Raw genomic sequence first — 17,621 nt, forward strand, 5'->3', positions numbered from 1 at the left:
CTGAACTCAATTTTGATACATTTGATAAAATGTCTAAAAACCTGTTTTTACTTTGTCGTTATGGGGTATTGTGTGTAGATTGATGAGGATTTTTTTTTAAATTTAATCCATTTAAGAATAAGGTTAACATTGGGAAAAAGGGAAGGGGTCTGATTACTTTCTGAATGCATTGTATTTCAGTCTGAATATATCTCATTCTAATGTGAGTTACAAAACGTAATCAAATCGTTTTTGGGGTCCTGGTTGAGTCTTGAAATTTTCAGCTTCTCTGGTACTAGAACAAAATGGCTAGCAAGGATATACTGTATAGTGACAATGGAAAAGCGCTTAATGTTATAACGTTTTGTTTTTACAGCTTACTGGTGCTATCACTTTATTCATTAATATCTCGCATGATGCTTCTGACTGTCGAACTCCTTCTGAGAGGCATCGTTCAAAAGTCTCATAAGCCTCATCCATAGTTCGACCAATGGATTTGATCTCGTCCTTGAGCCTCTGTTCCAGAACCTGGCACACCTCTTCTTTGCTGTCTGTCTGAAATCCAAACTCAACATAATCAATTTAATACACTGACTCACATGTAGGGAGTGTGTTAATTATGAGAAAAACATTTGTTCTGCTGGAAGTACAATACCTTGTCGCTGCTTTTGGCTCCTTGTATCAGAGAGAGGATCCCATAGGCTCCAGAAACATAATCTGAAGTCTTTGTGCGACGATCATTGAGATTTCTGAGAAATTCCTGAAGTTTGGGTATTTCTGCAACATCAATTAAAAACAAGAGATTTATTTATACTTTTGGTTGAGGTCAGTGTTCTTTGATGCTATTATTGATCCTGGATTCAAGTCTTGATCATTTGATTTTCCTATTTCTGTTTCAGTTTCAGTCTTAACAAAAGTATTGATTAAGGCCATAATTATAGTTATGCATGCAGATTTGAAGTTAGGAATCAGGATTTAGCAGTGGTAAAAAGAGACAGATATACTTTGCCTAGAAGACAAGTCTCCTTACAATGCAGTGAAATGTTTCAGAGGACATGAGGATAGCTTGGCATGCTATATGTATACACACTACCCACAATATTTGATAGAAAACAACAACCTGCATTATTGACTATCATATTGTCCAGGTTACACTTGGGGTTGTTCTTGACAAGGACATATTGCATGTTTCAATTTAACAGATACTACAGGTCATACTGAAATAGGTATTCTGCTTGGGTGATGTTTGTTGCTATGTAAAGCAGTTTACATTGCAATACACACAAATCATTTAAAAAAAAGTTTAGGCATATGAATACAGGACACAATTAGATGTAATCTGTCTCTCCATGCTTAGAAAAAAGGGCTACAAAAGGGTTATTTGCGGAGGGATAGGGGTCTTCAAGGAACCGTTTGATCATAAAAAACCCTTTGGAAGACAATCGTTCTTTGTAAGGCAAAGTGTTCTACCTTGAACATTTAACACCCTAAGAACCGTTTTTGGAAGAAAGGGTTCTTAGATAATTATTTGGAAGACAAAGGGATTCTTTGGAAGGCAAGAAGGGTTCTACATAGAACCATATATAATATTTCCCAGCATGCTCTATTGCAGGGAGATTTTCAGAATAGTTTGTTTTACTGTAATATCTGGTTTCCTTTGCATGCACATTGATTGGTTGATAAATTGTATGCTACACAAAGTTAAATAACATACTGTTTTCTAAACTTATCCAATCTGTTTGATTTATTGCAACCATTTCTGAGATGGTTGCTCCAGTTTAGATGATTGAGGGAGTCGCAATATTTAAACTTCTCTACCCTGACAGTCATTCTACATGCAAGTTGCGGGTGATTAGCAATTCCATTTGTTGGAATATCCTGACTATGGCTGGATTCCAAAAGGAATTACACATTACTTTGCAAGCCAGCATAATGTGATTTGCAGGCCTGATGTGGCCTGTAAACCAGGAGATTCCTAACACAACTGTGTTAGGGTATAACTAGGCCCTCAAAGAAAGGCTTTATGATATGTGTAATGTATTGTCATAAATAATAACATTTTAAAGGCTAATAAGGCAGGTGGAACTGTTCATAGAGGTTTCTAGCAAGAACCCTTCAAGGATGATTCTAGGCAGAACCCATCATAGAGGATCCTAGGTAGAACCCATCATAGAGGGTTCTAGGTAGAACCATATACAGTGATTCTTTGAAGAACAGTACATAGAGGACCAAAAAAGTTCCCCTGGGGAGACAAATCGAAGAACACTGAATAGTTCTACTTAGCACTTTTTCTCCACAATTTCGATCTTGTCTCATCGCTGCAACTCCCCAACGGGCTCGGGAGGCAAAGGTCGAGTCATGCATCCTCTGAACCATGACCGCCAAACCACGCTTCTTAACACCGGCTCGCTTAACCTGGAAGCCAGCCGCCCCAATGTGCCGGAGGAAACACTGTTCAACTGATGAGGTCAGCCTGCAGGGGCCCGGACCGCTACAAGGAGTCACTATAGTGCAATGAGCCAAGTAAAGCCCCCCAAGCCAAACCTTCCCCTAACCTGGACAACGCAGGGCCAGTTGTGCATTGCCCTATGGGACTCCCAAAAACAGCTGGTTGTGATAAAGCCCGGATCGAACCTGAGTCTGTCGTGATGCATGCTAGCACTGGGATGCAGTGCCTTAGACCCCTGTGCCATAGGAGGCCCTGCACCTTTTTTCTAAGAGTGTATGACGTAGAATCAAAAAACAGGTTCAGTTATCGTACCTGTCTCTACTTGTTGCAAATGGTTTCCCTTTTCGTATTCCTTGGAACTCACAGTAAACACCTTAAGGAAATCATTTTCCTCATTGAAGTGTTTCTGAAAGGTGTTTTGAGACAATGACAGCCAATTCAATTAAGTAAAAACACTGACATTTTGCAAGGTGTAAAAATGAATAGGCAAGTAGTTGTGCTTCAACTAATTTAAAGTAATCAAATATATTTTAAAGATTTTGAAGAATATGACTGATAAACACCAGATTAGAATAACTGAATAACCATTACTCAATCATTTATTTTGTATATTAGACAACAAAAATGTCTGATGAAAAAGTTTATGGTACACTGTAATCTTACTCTCAAGGAATTCCATGAAATTGCTAAATATTCACCACTACAACATACAGTATTAGCATGTTGACAAGTCACAGAATGCTCCTTTATGACAGACATAATTTACCTTAATTTCTTTTTGTTTGTTGAATTTGTCCCTCACTTGCTTCTTGGTTGTTTCATTTCTTCTTAAAATACAGGTACGTGCATCAGCCTTTTGATTCTCCTCAATGTCGTCTGTCTTGGTGCAGATGAAACTGATGCTTCGACATTCTCCACCAGGTCCAAAGAGACTAACGGTGCTGTCTAAAATCTCCCAAGATTCCTTTTCTGAAGTTGCTCTTGCAATGTCGCTCACAATCCACACAGCAGAGCAGTTTCCAACAAACTGTAGAAGTTTAACACGAACTTAAAACGTTCCAACATTAAAGGTGCAATATTCAGAATATATTATTCATAGCATACATAGCTTTCATAGGCCTGCTGTACATACATAGCCGCGGGAAGTAGGGATGCTGAAGGTGCTGCAGCATTGACATCTGTAGCGCAGTCAAAACAATTCTTTCAGCACCTCTGCTTTGGCAAAAAAGTAGTTGTATAATTAAGAACAGTATGTTGCAGGATTATAGTTGGAATTGTAAGAGTTCTTGCTATTTCCCTTTCTCTGCGATTGTCATTCCTAAACCCTATCTTCAAATATTTACATTAAATAACATGGAAATATTTGATCAAATAACATGGAAAACAACCGCTTTTTATGCAGCATTAATTTACCATCCTTACCAACCACTTAATGTAAATGTACATTATTGTATTAAGCAGAGGCTGGTCAACTAGGTTTGTACCTGTAGACTTTCCATAACCGTGAAGAAAAACAATGACCAATACAGTAAATGAGTACATTGAGACATCAAGAGGTTTATGATGATGTTATGTGTTGATGTTGCTCAGTTGGTAGAGCATGGTGATTGCAATGCTAATGTTGTGGATTCGATTCCCACTGGGGACCAGTACGGAAATGTATGCTCTCACTACTGTAAGTTCCTCTGGATAAGAGTGTCTACTAAATTGGGAAAGGAATGAATAGACCATTTCAGTTTTCACATAGAAATAAGTTGAATTTGCAAAGTATTTCCAGAAAACATATTGTAGGCTATATTAAGCAAGTATTTGTATATTCCAGAAGTATTATCAGATTTTTGTTTTGTTATCAAATGCTGTTAACACTCAATACAATTTTACATTTTCTAGTTCTGTATGGGCTTTTACTAGTCCTGTATGAAGGACCGATATAGACGTCTTCAGCATGGGCAATTGTTTTACTTCTGCATACCAAACTACTTTCCGCAGCTATGACTATATACAGTGCATTCAGAAAGTATTCAGACCCATTGACTTTTCCCACATCTTGTTAAATTACAGCCTTGTTCTAATATGGATTGTTTCCGCCCACCCCTTCATCATTCTACACACAATACCCCATAAGTGCAAAGCAAAAACAGGCTTTTAGAATTTTTTGCAAATTTATAAACATCTAAAAACTGAAATATCACATTTACGTAAGTATTCAGACCGTTTACTCAGTACTTTGTTGAAGAACTTTGCCAGCGATTACAGCCTCGAGTCTTCTTGGGTATGGGGCGACAGGGTAGCATAGTGGTTAAAGGTTGCAAGATTGAATCCCCGAGCTGACAAGGTAAAAATCTGTCGTTCTGCCCCTGAACATTTCAGTTAACCCACTGTTCCTAGGCTGTCATTGAAAATATGAATTTCTTCTTAACTGACTTGTCTAGTTAAATACAGGTTAAATAAAATGACGCTACAAGCTTGGCACACCTGTATTTGGGGAGTTTCTCCCATTCTTATCAGCAGATCGTCTCAGGCTCTGTCAGGCATGGCCCAGTACATCACTGGGGCCAACTTCCTGCCATCCAAGACCTCTATACCAGGTGGTGTCAGAAGGCCCTAAAAATTGTCAAAGACTCCAACCACCCTAGTCATAGACTGTTCTCTCTGCTACCGCATGGCAAGCGGTACCGGAGCATCAAGTCTAGTCTTAACAGCTTCTACCCCCAAGCAATAAGACTCCTGAACAGCTAATCAAACGGCTACCCAGACTATTTGCATTGCCCCCTGCTGCTGCTGTCTGTTTATTATCACTTTACCTCTACCTACATGTACACATTACCTCAATTAACTCGACTAACCTGTGCCCTCATTGACTCTGTACCGGTATCCCCTGTATATAGCCTTGCTACTGTTATTTCACTGCTGCTCTGTAATTATTATTATTATTATTATTTTATTTTTTTACTTATCTATTCTTTATACTTAACACTTACTTTTCTTAAAACTGCATTGTTGGTTAAGGGCTTGCAAGTAAGCATTTCACTCTAAGTTTGTATTAGACGCATGTGACAAATACAGTTTGATTTGATTTGGATTGGGAGCATCGCTGCACAGCTATTTTCAGGCCTCTCCAGAGATGTTTGATCGAGTTCATGTCCGGACTCTAGTTGGGCCACTCAAGGACATTCAGAGACTTGTCCCGAAGCCACTCCTGCCTTGTCTTGGCTGTGTACTTAGGGTCGTTGTCCTTTTGGAAGATGAACCTTCGCCGCAGTCTGAGGTGGTTTTCATCAAGGACCTCTCATCAAGGACCTCTCTGTACTTTGCTCCGTTCATCTTTCCCTCGATCCTGGCTAGTCTCCCAGTCTCTGCCCCTGAACATTCCCACAGCATGATGCTGCCACCACCGTGGTTCATCGTAGGGTTAGTGCAAGGTTTCCTCCAGACGTGACAATTGACATTCAGGCCAGAGTTCAATCTTGGTTTCATCAGACCAGAGATAGTCTGAGAGTCCTTTAGGTGCCTTTTGACAAGCGGGCTGTCATGTGCCCTTTTATTGAGGAGTGGCTTCCTTCTACTATAAAGTCTACCATAAAGGCCTACCATTAGGGCTGATTGGTGGAGTGCTGCACAGATGATTGTTCTTCTGGAAGGTTCTCCCATCTCCACAGAGGAACTCTGTTAGATTGACCATCGGGTTCTTGGTCACCTGCCTGACCAAGGCCCTTCTCCCCCGATTGCTCAGTTTGGCCGGGCAGCCAGCTCTAGGAAGATTCTTAGTGGTTCTAAACTTCTTCCATTTAAGGATGATGGAGGCCACTGTGTTCTGGGGGGCGTTCAATGCTGCGGAAATGTTTTGGTACCCTTCCCCAGATCTGTGACACAATCCTCGGAGCGCTACAGACAATTCCTTCGATCTTATGTCTTGATTTTTGGTCTGACATACACTGTCAACTGCAGGATCTTATATAGACAAGTATGTGCCTTTCCATAGCATGTCCAATCAATTGAATTTACCACAGGTGGACTCCAATCAAGTTGTAGAAACATCAAGGATAATCAATGTAAACAGGATACACCTGACCTCAATTTCGAGTCTCATATCAAAGGGTCTATATACTTACATAAAAAAAGATTTTTCTGTTTTTTTAATACATTTGCAAAAATTGTCTACAAACCTATTTTCACTTTGTCATTATGGGGTATTGTGATTATATTGATGCAGATTTATTTCATTTTAGAATATGGCTGTAACTTAACTAAATGTGGTAAAAAGGAAGGGGCCTGAATACTTTCCAAATGCACTGTATTATGTATTTATGTATTTAATATAAATAAACTAAAATACATAGATATACCTAGCCATTTGGCCCTGTACCTATGATATAGATCCCTATGATGTTGATCTAACATCAATTAGAAGTTGCAAGAATACAATTCTAAACAGAACATGGGATCATCATCAATAAGAATTGTAAGTAATTACCAATTTCCACATCTCATCTCTGCTCTTGTTGCAGTCTCCATTGCCTGGAAGATCAACCAGCACAACATGCTCCAGCAGGTCTTTGGAGTTTGGCACCTTGATGGTTATACACTTCACAAGCGGCCAATACTGTCTTTTAAATGTATCACTCTGTATGTCACTCCGTGTGTAACAAGTGATCTTTTCAGAGAGTTCTTCTGCCTGCAATTGTAAAAAAGCATCATTATATGCATTGATTAAAATAAATATATAATCTTTGAGGAAGATCAAAGAACCTAGCAGATGTAGTAAGTTGCAATCAGACCTGGTTGCTGACCAAAAATGTTTTCACCAAATCACACAATCTTCACAAAAGTGAACTAGCATGACAGTAACTTACTGTGTCACATAGAAATATTTTCTTGACTGATAAACGAAACTCTGGAATTTCTCTGAAGTGCTTCCTGTCCATTAGTTCTTCTAAGGTTGCCCCACGTCCATCTTTTCCATACAAAGCTGATATCTTTTCATCCTCATCATCATCATCATCATCATCATCCTGGTCTTGATCATTTCCATCCTCATAAGATCTGCCTCTGAAGATGGACCATAGATCCTCTTTCCATTCCTAATAAAAGGTAAAGCCATAACACATGTGTAATACATACTGTATCAAGTGTTACGAAACCACCTAGCCAGCCTACTTCTAATTCTACACTAGCAATGCAATGTCTAGGGGTCCTAGGCCATATGGAATTGTTTTAATAACCTTTTGTGACTAGGGGGCAGTATTTTCATTTTTGGAAAAATAACGTTCCCGAAGTAAACGGGATATTTTGTCAGGACAAGATGCTAGAATATGCATATAATTGACAGCTTAGGATAGAAAACACTCTAAAGTTTCCAAAACTGTAAAAAATATTGTCTGTGAGTATAACAGAACTGATATTGCAGGTGAAAGCCTGAGAAAAATCCAATCCGGAAGTGACTCATCTTTTGAAAGCTCTGCGTTCCAATGTGTCCCTATTGAGCAGTGAATTGGCTATCAACCAGATTACTTTTTCTATGTATTCCCCAAGGTGTCTACAGCATTGTGACGTAGTTTTACGCATTTATGTTGAAGAATACCCATAGGCAGCTACATTGCACAACTGGTCACCTGATGGCTCCCAGAGTGATTCTCGTGTAAAATACAGGAGGTAGCCATTATTCCAATCGGTCCTACTGAAAAACCAATTGTCCCGGAGGATATATTGTCGAATAGATATTTTTTTATTTTTTTTTTATTTCACCTTTATTTAACCAGGTAGGCTAGTTGAGAACAAGTTCTCATTTGCAACTGCGACCTGGCCAAGATAAAGCATAGCAGTGTGAACAGACAACACAGAGTTACACATGGAGTAAACAATTAACAAGTCAATAACACAGTAGAGAAAAAAAAGGGGAGTCTATATACATTGTGTGCAAAAGGCATGAGGAAGTAGGTGAATAATTACAATTTTGCAGATTAACACTGGAGTGATAAATGATCAGATGGACATGTACAGGTAGAGATATTGGTGTGCAAAAGAGCAGAAAAGTAAATAAATAAAAACAGTATGGGGATGAGGTAGGTGAAAATGGGTGGGCTATTTACCAATAGACTATGTACAGCTGCAGCAATCGGTTAGCTGCTCAGATAGCAGATGTTTGAAGTTGGTGAGGGAGATAAAAGTCTCCAACTTCAGCGATTTTTGCAATTCGTTCCAGTCACAGGCAGCAGAGTACTGGAACGAAAGGCGGCCAAATGAGGTGTTGGCTTTAGGGATGATCAGTGAGATACACCTGCTGGAGCGCGTGCTACGGATGGGTGTTGCCATCGTGACCAGTGAACTGAGATAAGGCGGAGCTTTACCTAGCATGGACTTGTAGATGACCTGGAGCCAGTGGGTCTGGCGACGAATATGTAGCGAGGGCCAGCCGACTAGAGCATACAAGTCGCAGTGGTGGGTGGTATAAGGTGCTTTAGGGACAAAACGGATGGCACTCTGATAAACTGCATCCAGTTTGCTGAGTAGAGTGTTGGAAGCAATTTTGTAGATGACATCGCCAAAGTCGAGGATCGGTAGGATAGTCAGTTTTACTAGGGTAAGTTTGGCGGCGTGAGTGAAGGAGGCTTTGTTGCGGAATAGAAAGCCGACTCTTGATTTGATTTTCGATTGGAGATGTTTGATATGAGTCTGGAAGGAGAGTTTACAGTCTAGCCAGACACCTAGGTACTTATAGATGTCCACATATTCAAGGTCGGAACCATCCAGGGTGATGATGCTGGTCAGGCGTGCGGGTGCAGGCAGCGAACGGTTGAAAAGCATGCATTTGGTTTTACTAGCGTTTAAGAGCAGTTGGAGGCCACGGAAGGAGTGTTGTATGGCATTGAAGCTCGTTTGGAGGTTAGATAGCACAGTGTCCAAGGACGGGCCGGAAGTATATAGAATGGTGTCGTCTGCGTAGAGGTGGATCAGGGAATCGCCCGCAGCAAGAGCAACATCATTGATATATACAGAGAAAAGAGTCGGCCCGAGAATTGAACCCTGTGGCACCCCCATAGAGACTGCCAGAGGACCGGACAGCATGCCCTCCGATTTGACACACTGAACTCTGTCTGCAAAGTAATTGGTGAACCAGGCAAGGCAGTCATCCGAAAAACCGAGGCTACTGAGTCTGCCGATAAGAATATGGTGATTGACAGAGTCGAAAGCCTTGGCAAGGTCGATGAAGACGGCTGCACAGTACTGTCTTTTATCGATGGCGGTTATGATATCGTTTAGTACCTTGAGCGTGGCTGAGGTGCACCCGTGACCGGCTCGGAAACCAGATTGCACAGCGGAGAAGGTACGGTGGGATTCAAGATGGTCAGTGACCTGTTTGTTGACTTGGCTTTCGAAGACCTTAGATAGGCAGGGCAGGATGGATATAGGTCTGTAACAGTTTGGGTCCAGGGTGTCTCCCCCTTTGAAGAGGGGGATGACTGCGGCAGCTTTCCAATCCTTGGGGATCTCAGACGATATGAAAGAGAGGTTGAACAGGCTGGTAATAGGGGTTGTGACAATGGCGGCGGATAGTTTCAGAAATAGAGGGTCCAAATTGTCAAGCCCAGCTGATTTGTACGGGTCCAGGTTTTGCAGCTCTTTCAGAACATCTGCTATCTGGATTTGGGTAAAGGAGAACCTGGAGAGGCTTGGGCGAGTAGCTGCGGGGGGGGCGGAGCTGTTGGCCGAGGTTGGAGTAGCCAGGCGGAAGGCATGGCCAGCCGTTGAGAAATGCTTGTTGAAGTTTTCGATAATCATGGATTTATCGGTGGTGACCGTGTTACCTAGCCTCAGTGCAGTGGGCAGCTGGGAGGAGGTGCTCTTGTTCTCCATGGACTTCACAGTGTCCCAGAACTTTTTGGAGTTGGAGCTACAGGATGCAAACTTCTGCCTGAAGAAGCTGGCCTTAGCTTTCCTGACTGACTGCGTGTATTGGTTCCTGACTTCCCTGAACAGTTGCATATCGCGGGGACTATTCGATGCTATTGCAGTCCGCCACAGGATGTTTTTGTGCTGGTCGAGGGCAGTCAGGTCTGGAGTGAACCAAGGGCTGTATCTGTTCTTAGTTCTGCATTTTTTGAACGGAGCATGCCTATCTAAAATGGTGAGGAAGTTACTTTTAAAGAATGACCAGGCATCCTCAACTGACGGGATGAGGTCAATGTCCTTCCAGGATACCCGGGCCAGGTCGATTAGAAAGGCCTGCTCACAGAAGTGTTTTAGGGAGCGTTTGACAGTGATGAGGGGTGGTCGTTTGACTGTGGCTCCGTAGAGGATACAGGCAATGAGGCAGTGATCGCTGAGATCCTGGTTGAAGACAGCGGAGGTGTATTTGGAGGGCCAGTTGGTCAGGATGACGTCTATGAGGGTGCCCTTGTTTACAGAGTTAGGGTTGTACCTGGTGGGTTCCTTGATGATTTGTGTGAGATTGAGGGCATCTAGCTTAGATTGTAGGACTGCCGGGGTGTTAAGCATATCCCAGTTTAGGTCACCTAACAGAACAAACTCTGACGATAGATGGGGGGAAATCAATTGATTTGATTGTTGGCCGCATTGTGTCTGCACTGTGTCCGGATCTCACTTTTCCCTCCAATTTAAGATCCTCATGACTGTATGGGTAGAGCAAACCATTGGATATGCCCTTAAATATTTTGATGTGGATCCTGGAATAAATATTTAAGAGGACCAGCTCTTCTAGCGAGAACCCCCTCCCCCCAAATCTGTGATGTGCAATGATGTTAGGGTACATTATACAGTGCCTTGCGAAAGTATTCGGCCCCCTTGAACTTTGCGACCTTTTGCCACATTTCAGGCTTCAAACATAAAGATATAAAACTGTATTTTTTTGTGAAGAATCAACAACAAGTGGGACACAATCATGAAGTGGAACGACATTTATTGGATATTTCAAACTTTTTTAACAAATCAAAAACTGAAAAATTGGGCGTGCAAAATTATTCAGCCCCTTTACTTTCAGTGCAGCAAACTCTCTCCAGAAGTTCAGTGAGGATCTCTGAATGATCCAATGTTGACCTAAATGACTAATGATGATAAATACAATCCACCTGTGTGTAATCAAGTCTCCGTATAAATGCACCTGCACTGTGATAGTCTCAGAGGTCCGTTAAAAGTGCAGAGAGCATCATGAAGAACAAGGAACACACCAGGCAGGTCCGAGATACTGTTGTGAAGAAGTTTAAAGCCGGATTTGGATACAAAAGGATTTCCCAAGCTTTAAACATTCCAAGGAGCACTGTGCAAGCGATAATATTGAAATGGAAGGAGTATCAGACCACTGCAAATCTACCAAGACCTGGCCGTCCCTCTAAACTTTCAGCTCATACAAGGAGAAGACTGATCAGAGATGCAGCCAAGAGGCCCATGATCACTCTGGATGAACTGCAGAGATCTACAGCTGAGGTGGGAGACTCTGTCCATAGGACAACAATCAGTCGTATATTGCACAAATCTGGCCTTTATGGAAGAGTGGCAAGAAGAAAGCCATTTCTTAAAGATATCCATAAAAAGTGTCGTTTAAAGTTTGCCACAAGCCACCTGGGAGACACACCAAACATGTGGAAGAAGGTGCTCTGGTCAGATGAAACCAAAATTGAACTTTTTGGCAACAATGCAAAACGTTATGTTTGGCGTAAAAGCAACACAGCCCATCACCCTGAACACACTATCCCCACTGTCAAACATGGTGGTGGCAGCATCATGGTTTGGGCCTGCTTTTCTTCAGCAGGTACAGGGAAGATGGTTAAAATTTATGGGAAGATGGATGGAGCCAAATACAGGACCATTCTGGAAGAAAACCTGATGGAGTCTGCAAAAGACCTGAGACTGGGACGGAGATTTGTCTTCCAACAAGACAATGATCCAAAACATAAAGCAAAATCTACAATTGAATGGTTCAAAAATAAACATATCCAGGTGTTAGAATGGCCAAGTCAAAGTCCAGACCTGAATCCAATCGAGAATCTGTGGAAAGAACTGAAAACTGCTGTTCACAAATGCTCTCCATCCAACCTCACTGAGCTCGAGCTGTTTTGCAAGGAGGAATGGGAAAAAATATCAGTTTTGCACATCGAGAGACTGACAGAGACATACCCCAAGAGACTTACAGCTGTAATCGCAGCAAAAGGTGGCGCTACAAAGTATTAACTTAAGGTGGCTGAATAATTTTGCACGCCCAATTTTTCAGTTTTTGATTTGTTAAAAAAGTTTGAAATATCCAATAAATGTCTTTCCACTTCATGATTGTGTCCCACTTGTTGTTGATTCTTCACAAAAAAAATACAGTTTTATATCTTTATGTTTGAAGCCTGAAATGTGGCAAAAGGTCGCAAAGTTCAAGGGGGCTGAATACTTTCGCAAGGCACTGTATTGATGTTTCTTTTATCATTGCTCCTTCTTTTAAATTAATGCAAGGTGTCAATTGGGTCAATGACAGACCATGATTCAGATCTTAGTTTTTGATGTTTCAAAAAAGGATTTTCATTAATTTTACTATTCCTCATGACACCACATCCAAAACATGGTGAGATTAGGATATAAACAGATGAAACAGATGCTATTACCTCCTCTGTCATGAACTCAATCTCTGCGATGTATTTAGAGTCAGAGTCTGTCATATTGGCCTCCACCTGAATCATGACCGAGGTGCATGCCCCTTGGTTTCCAGAGGGCAGCAATTTTGTCTCACCCAAGATGGTGTTAATCAAGAAGCTCTTACCAGCTCCAGTCTTCCCAAAAACACCCACTATCTCTTTTTTGTCTTTCTCCAATGTTTGGATTTTACCTCTGTTAGAAATGAAAGATAAAAACAATTAAAGCAATTTAGTGGCCTGTATGCATCTCTCTTCATGTGTTTTCACTTCACATTTAAAAATGCTTACCTGAGGAAGTCAATGAGTTTCGTAGAAGGCAGATCATCAAGTTTGCTTTTGACACGTTGCATGATCTTCTTCACCTCTGTCTTGGTTTCAGTTTCTGGCAGAGTTAAACACAGGTCACCAACCAGCTATAATGCACAGTGACATTCAGATCTGCAATATCATAAACTGAGAACATTTTGCTGTGTCCTGATGTTAGAAGAATTCAAAGCATATGTTGAGTTAAAGGAGTATTTACTACTGTTAGAGAGATGGCTACAAGAGCAGGACACTGGACTTAATAACATCACTTTGGAGGTCTGAAAACATCAGAAAAGCGTTGATTTTGGAGTGAACTATAATTGTAGCTTCTCCAACTGTGCAACCTGTAAACAGTGAACAGTGAACTGAACAGTGAACTGTCAATCATGTACATTTGTAGGATTCTCAATTAGTAATGTCTACAATAAATGATCTTAAATGGTTTCAATTTAAAATATTTTTTTAGCCCTTTGCACTCGTACCAGGTCTTGAGTTAAAGGAGTACTCCACTGGATTGAAAATAAGGGATAAGTGCCTAAATTGTATCGCAGTGGCTGTACAGTAACATGCTGTACATGATGTCAGAGGTCAGGGTCTCCACTTCACAGCTCTGTATGGGTTTTGACTGACAGACATTCTGAACTTGAACACCGCGCGGGACAAGAAGTTGCCCCCATCCTTCCACTAATTGGGAAACTTCTGCAAAACAAAATTGTTGTCTGAGTGAGGAAAATACTGTAAATTAGGAGGACGGTGTTTTTTGAAAGATGATGAGGATGATAATAAATAATGCTTTGATGTCATACACACAAGCCAAACATCCGTTAGTCCAAATGTGCACTTCAAATTCTTACCGTATATCATAAACCTCATGTAATATAGAGTGTCAAGGTTATTGATCACTATGTTTGATGTACAGTTACAACCTGGGTTGTCTTGAACAGAATGAGCATGTGTTTGTATTATGAAGAAATCTGAATGCACTCATGACACATTTTTCAATCTGCTTCTCTGAGTGGCCTTGTGAAATCCTAACATTGTAATATCATATTTTATAATTTAGCTAGTCATGTTGGCAATAGAACAAACTTTCAAATGATGCCGACCAGACCCAGACTGGGATTTATAATGGACCGTTTTTGGATCGCGTAAACAACAGTAATTGTGTGATCATGTGTGATCATTCCAAACAAAAACAACTACAAGTGTGCTTGCAATAGTTCCTAAAGCACCTCATCATTGAAGACTCTTCTGTCAGTCATAAAAGTACATTGAAATTACTTAGGAACTGTGCACACTTTGGAGAGGTGTGGCCACTTGGAAACACCAGTTAGTCCTCTCACTCAAACCCTTGTCATTTGTTTGTCTTACGATGCACCTATCCCAAATTGTCCAAGACTATTCTTTTCATGTTACTAAATGTGTCCAGGTGATTTTTCAGTTTCGTTATAAACAAATGCGGCAAATAGCACAGTAAATGTAAAAATAACATAAAATCAATCAGTGTAATGTTTGGATTGAGGTGTACTGTGGTGTTATCACCTTTAGTCTAATCATTTTCCCATCATCTCCAAACTGTTCCCTTTTAATTGCTACCATGGTTATGCATATGCTTTCCATATTTCTTCTGTAAGAAACATTTCAATTAAGCCCTATGCATATAGGTCAATTCCCACAACTGTAAAGGGTTAAAATGATTGTGGTCCATATAAACACCATCCACATACCAAATATTTCAGTTATTCTGGATGCAGCGTCACATTGTCGTTTCTTTGTTTGTTTGTTTGCATGGTTCTCATCAGATTTCCTTTTGCCTGGAAACAATTGGAAACATTTTATTAATTAATACACAAAACATCCAACAGCAGTGACAGATCTTCCAATCTCTTATTAGCCAATGCTGTTATGCAAATTAGTTGTATCAGTCGGTGAAAAAGCATTTAAGATTGTCTACTTACTGTATGGTATAAGGCACAAATGGTACTTGTGTGACAAAGTGAAAATGTAGAAAATGAGCGCAACGTAGATATCAAAGAACACCACTGTTCGCGGGCAGAGTAGTGGATGAAACCATTCACTTCAGATAAAGATGAGATATTAATAACGTTTCCTTTCATTATGTGTTGTCGAATTCATAAAAATATTTGCTGCCTTTGTAGTAAAGCAATATGAGAGGTCTTCAGCCTTACCATTTTTGTATTATTTTCCTTGAAATAACAACTAGTGGGTTTTGCGTGCTTTTCCACTATTTGGAAAGTTGGTCTGCCTGCTCTTCAATCTGAAAGAGATATTGTGAGAGCAGGTTCATTTCTCCTTCCTCTGTACATAAAATTGTTTAGAACTTTATAACACAATAGTGTATTTGGAAAAATGGTTCATATATTCCAAAGTCAATAGTGAATGTGACTATGTATATATTTATGTTGCCGTTAATGTATTTAAAGCATATTTTTGAATGTTAATCAGGTGTTTGCTGGTTTAGCTAGCCATGTTAATGACGATCTAACTAGCACCGTCACATGCTGACCTTACCGCACCGCGCGCGCATGTTGATTTTGTCCACCCACACCAGACACGATCAGGACATGCAGGTTGAAATATCAAAACAAACTCTGAACCCACTATATTAATTTGGAGACAGGTCAAAAAGCATTAAACATTTATGTCAATTTAGCTAGTTAATTTGTATAGAGGTATAAACAAGGCACAAGGTCCTCTACACCGACAGTTAATCCACAGATAAAAGGGTAAACCGAGTTTGTTTCTTGTAATCTCTCCTCCTTCAGGTTTTTTTCTTCTTTATATGGACCTCAATTCATATTTCAATCACCTATGTGTGTATATTCTCCTAAAAAGCAATGATGAGACGGGAGAGGCAGGACTCGCAGCGCTTCACGCCTCACAAAAAGAACAAAGTTCTATTTTAGTGCCTGGCTACTCAGACGTTCATTGACGCGAGCAGTGTGGGCGCAATGATTGAATGACGTGTACATTTATTTTGCTACACAAGCTGTGTGGTTAACACCGCTCAGTCAGTGCACTGTAATGTCACGCTAGCTATTGCTAACAGGCGATGAATTGGTAATTCAAGACTTCTTTTTTGAAATATTAAGTGAATGTTTATTTTCTTATTAACGTAAAAGATTGATATAAAAAGGGTTGTACTTGTGCTCTGTATTTATGGATTGATGTCACTTCACATTGAGGGTATGTATCATTACTGTTGCTATCTAAAATATATACCTAAAATATATCCTTACCTAACTTGTGAATGTGTGACTGTGACCGTCCTGTCAATGCCTGTCATCACTGTTTGATATCTTTTACTGCAGATAAAAACCAAGTCAACCTGAAGTGTGGGTGTCCATGTGCCTTTCTTCTGTGTGGCTATATTAAGTTGGTGTAAAGTACCTTATAATTCATTAGTATGACTTATGATTAACAAAGTGATTTTTATTTTTAAAATGTAAAAAAATATATATATTATCACTTTACATGTTTCTCATTGTCGTCTTCTAATACCAGTATTTTTGCGTTTTTCTTTAAGTGTAAATCTGAAACATCTGCTTTTTACCTGAAATATTCACATGAAGTGGAGGTTTCTTACTGGTTGAGGGTTCACTCTGAAGAAACACATAGATAATCAACATCAATGAATTGTACCCCCTTTTCTCCCCAATTTCATGGTATCCAATTGTTAGTAGTTACTATCTTGTCTCATCGCTACAACTCCCGTACGGACTCTGGAGAGACGAAGGTCGAAAGCCATGTCGAAAGCCATGCGTCCTCCGAAACACAACCCAACCAAGCCACACTGCTTCTTAATACAGCGCGCATCCAACCCGGAAGCCAGCCGCACCAATGTGTCGGAGGAAACACTGTGCACCTGGCGACCTGGTTAGCGCGCACTGCGCCCGGCCCACCACAGGAGTCGCTGCGGCACGATGAGACAAGGATATCCCTACCGGCCAAACCCTTCCTAACCCAGACGACACTAGGCCAATTGTGCGTCGCCCCATGGACCTCCCGGTCACGTCCGGCTGTGACAGAGCCTGGAGTCAGAGTCTCTGCGAACCCAGAGTCTCTGGTAGCACAGCTAGCACTGCGATGCAGTGCCCTAGACCACTGCGCCACCCGGGAGGCCAAGCAACAGGTTATTAAAGAAATCATTCCAGAATACATTTTGCCTTAGTTTGAGATGCATCTTTAATAATTTTGGTCTCTTCCTGTATGTTGTTTTCACTGATTACCTTTGA

The 17,621-nt window shown here is 40.8% G+C and overlaps 1 protein-coding gene across 2 annotated transcripts; it reads right to left on the reverse strand.

Annotated features, from left to right (window-relative positions):
* Nucleotides 1-105: 105 nt before the first annotated feature.
* Nucleotides 106-16,320, reverse strand: LOC112242217 (nuclear GTPase SLIP-GC-like). 2 transcript variants are annotated; one of them, XM_042314000.1, is made up of 11 exons: nt 15,893-16,320; nt 15,555-15,643; nt 15,093-15,179; nt 13,348-13,441; nt 13,030-13,252; nt 7,282-7,509; nt 6,903-7,103; nt 3,195-3,455; nt 2,741-2,834; nt 635-756; nt 106-534 (listed from the first exon to the last, which is right to left on the reverse strand). In XM_042314000.1, the coding sequence occupies exons 4-11, from the start codon at nt 13,407-13,409 to the stop codon at nt 334-336; spliced, it is 1,392 nt and encodes a 463-aa protein (XP_042169934.1). In that variant the 5' UTR covers nt 13,410-13,441; nt 15,093-15,179; nt 15,555-15,643; nt 15,893-16,320; the 3' UTR covers nt 106-333. The 2 variants fall into 2 exon arrangements, with proteins under 2 accessions (XP_042169934.1, XP_042169936.1); XM_042314002.1 differs by lacking the exon at nt 2,741-2,834 and having other exon boundaries at nt 361-534; nt 15,893-16,319.
* Between the last annotated feature and the right edge of the window lie 1,301 nt (nt 16,321-17,621).

This window comes from Oncorhynchus tshawytscha, unplaced genomic scaffold, assembly GCF_018296145.1.
Source record: "Oncorhynchus tshawytscha isolate Ot180627B unplaced genomic scaffold, Otsh_v2.0 Un_contig_1763_pilon_pilon, whole genome shotgun sequence".
NCBI lineage: Eukaryota > Metazoa > Chordata > Actinopteri > Salmoniformes > Salmonidae > Oncorhynchus > Oncorhynchus tshawytscha.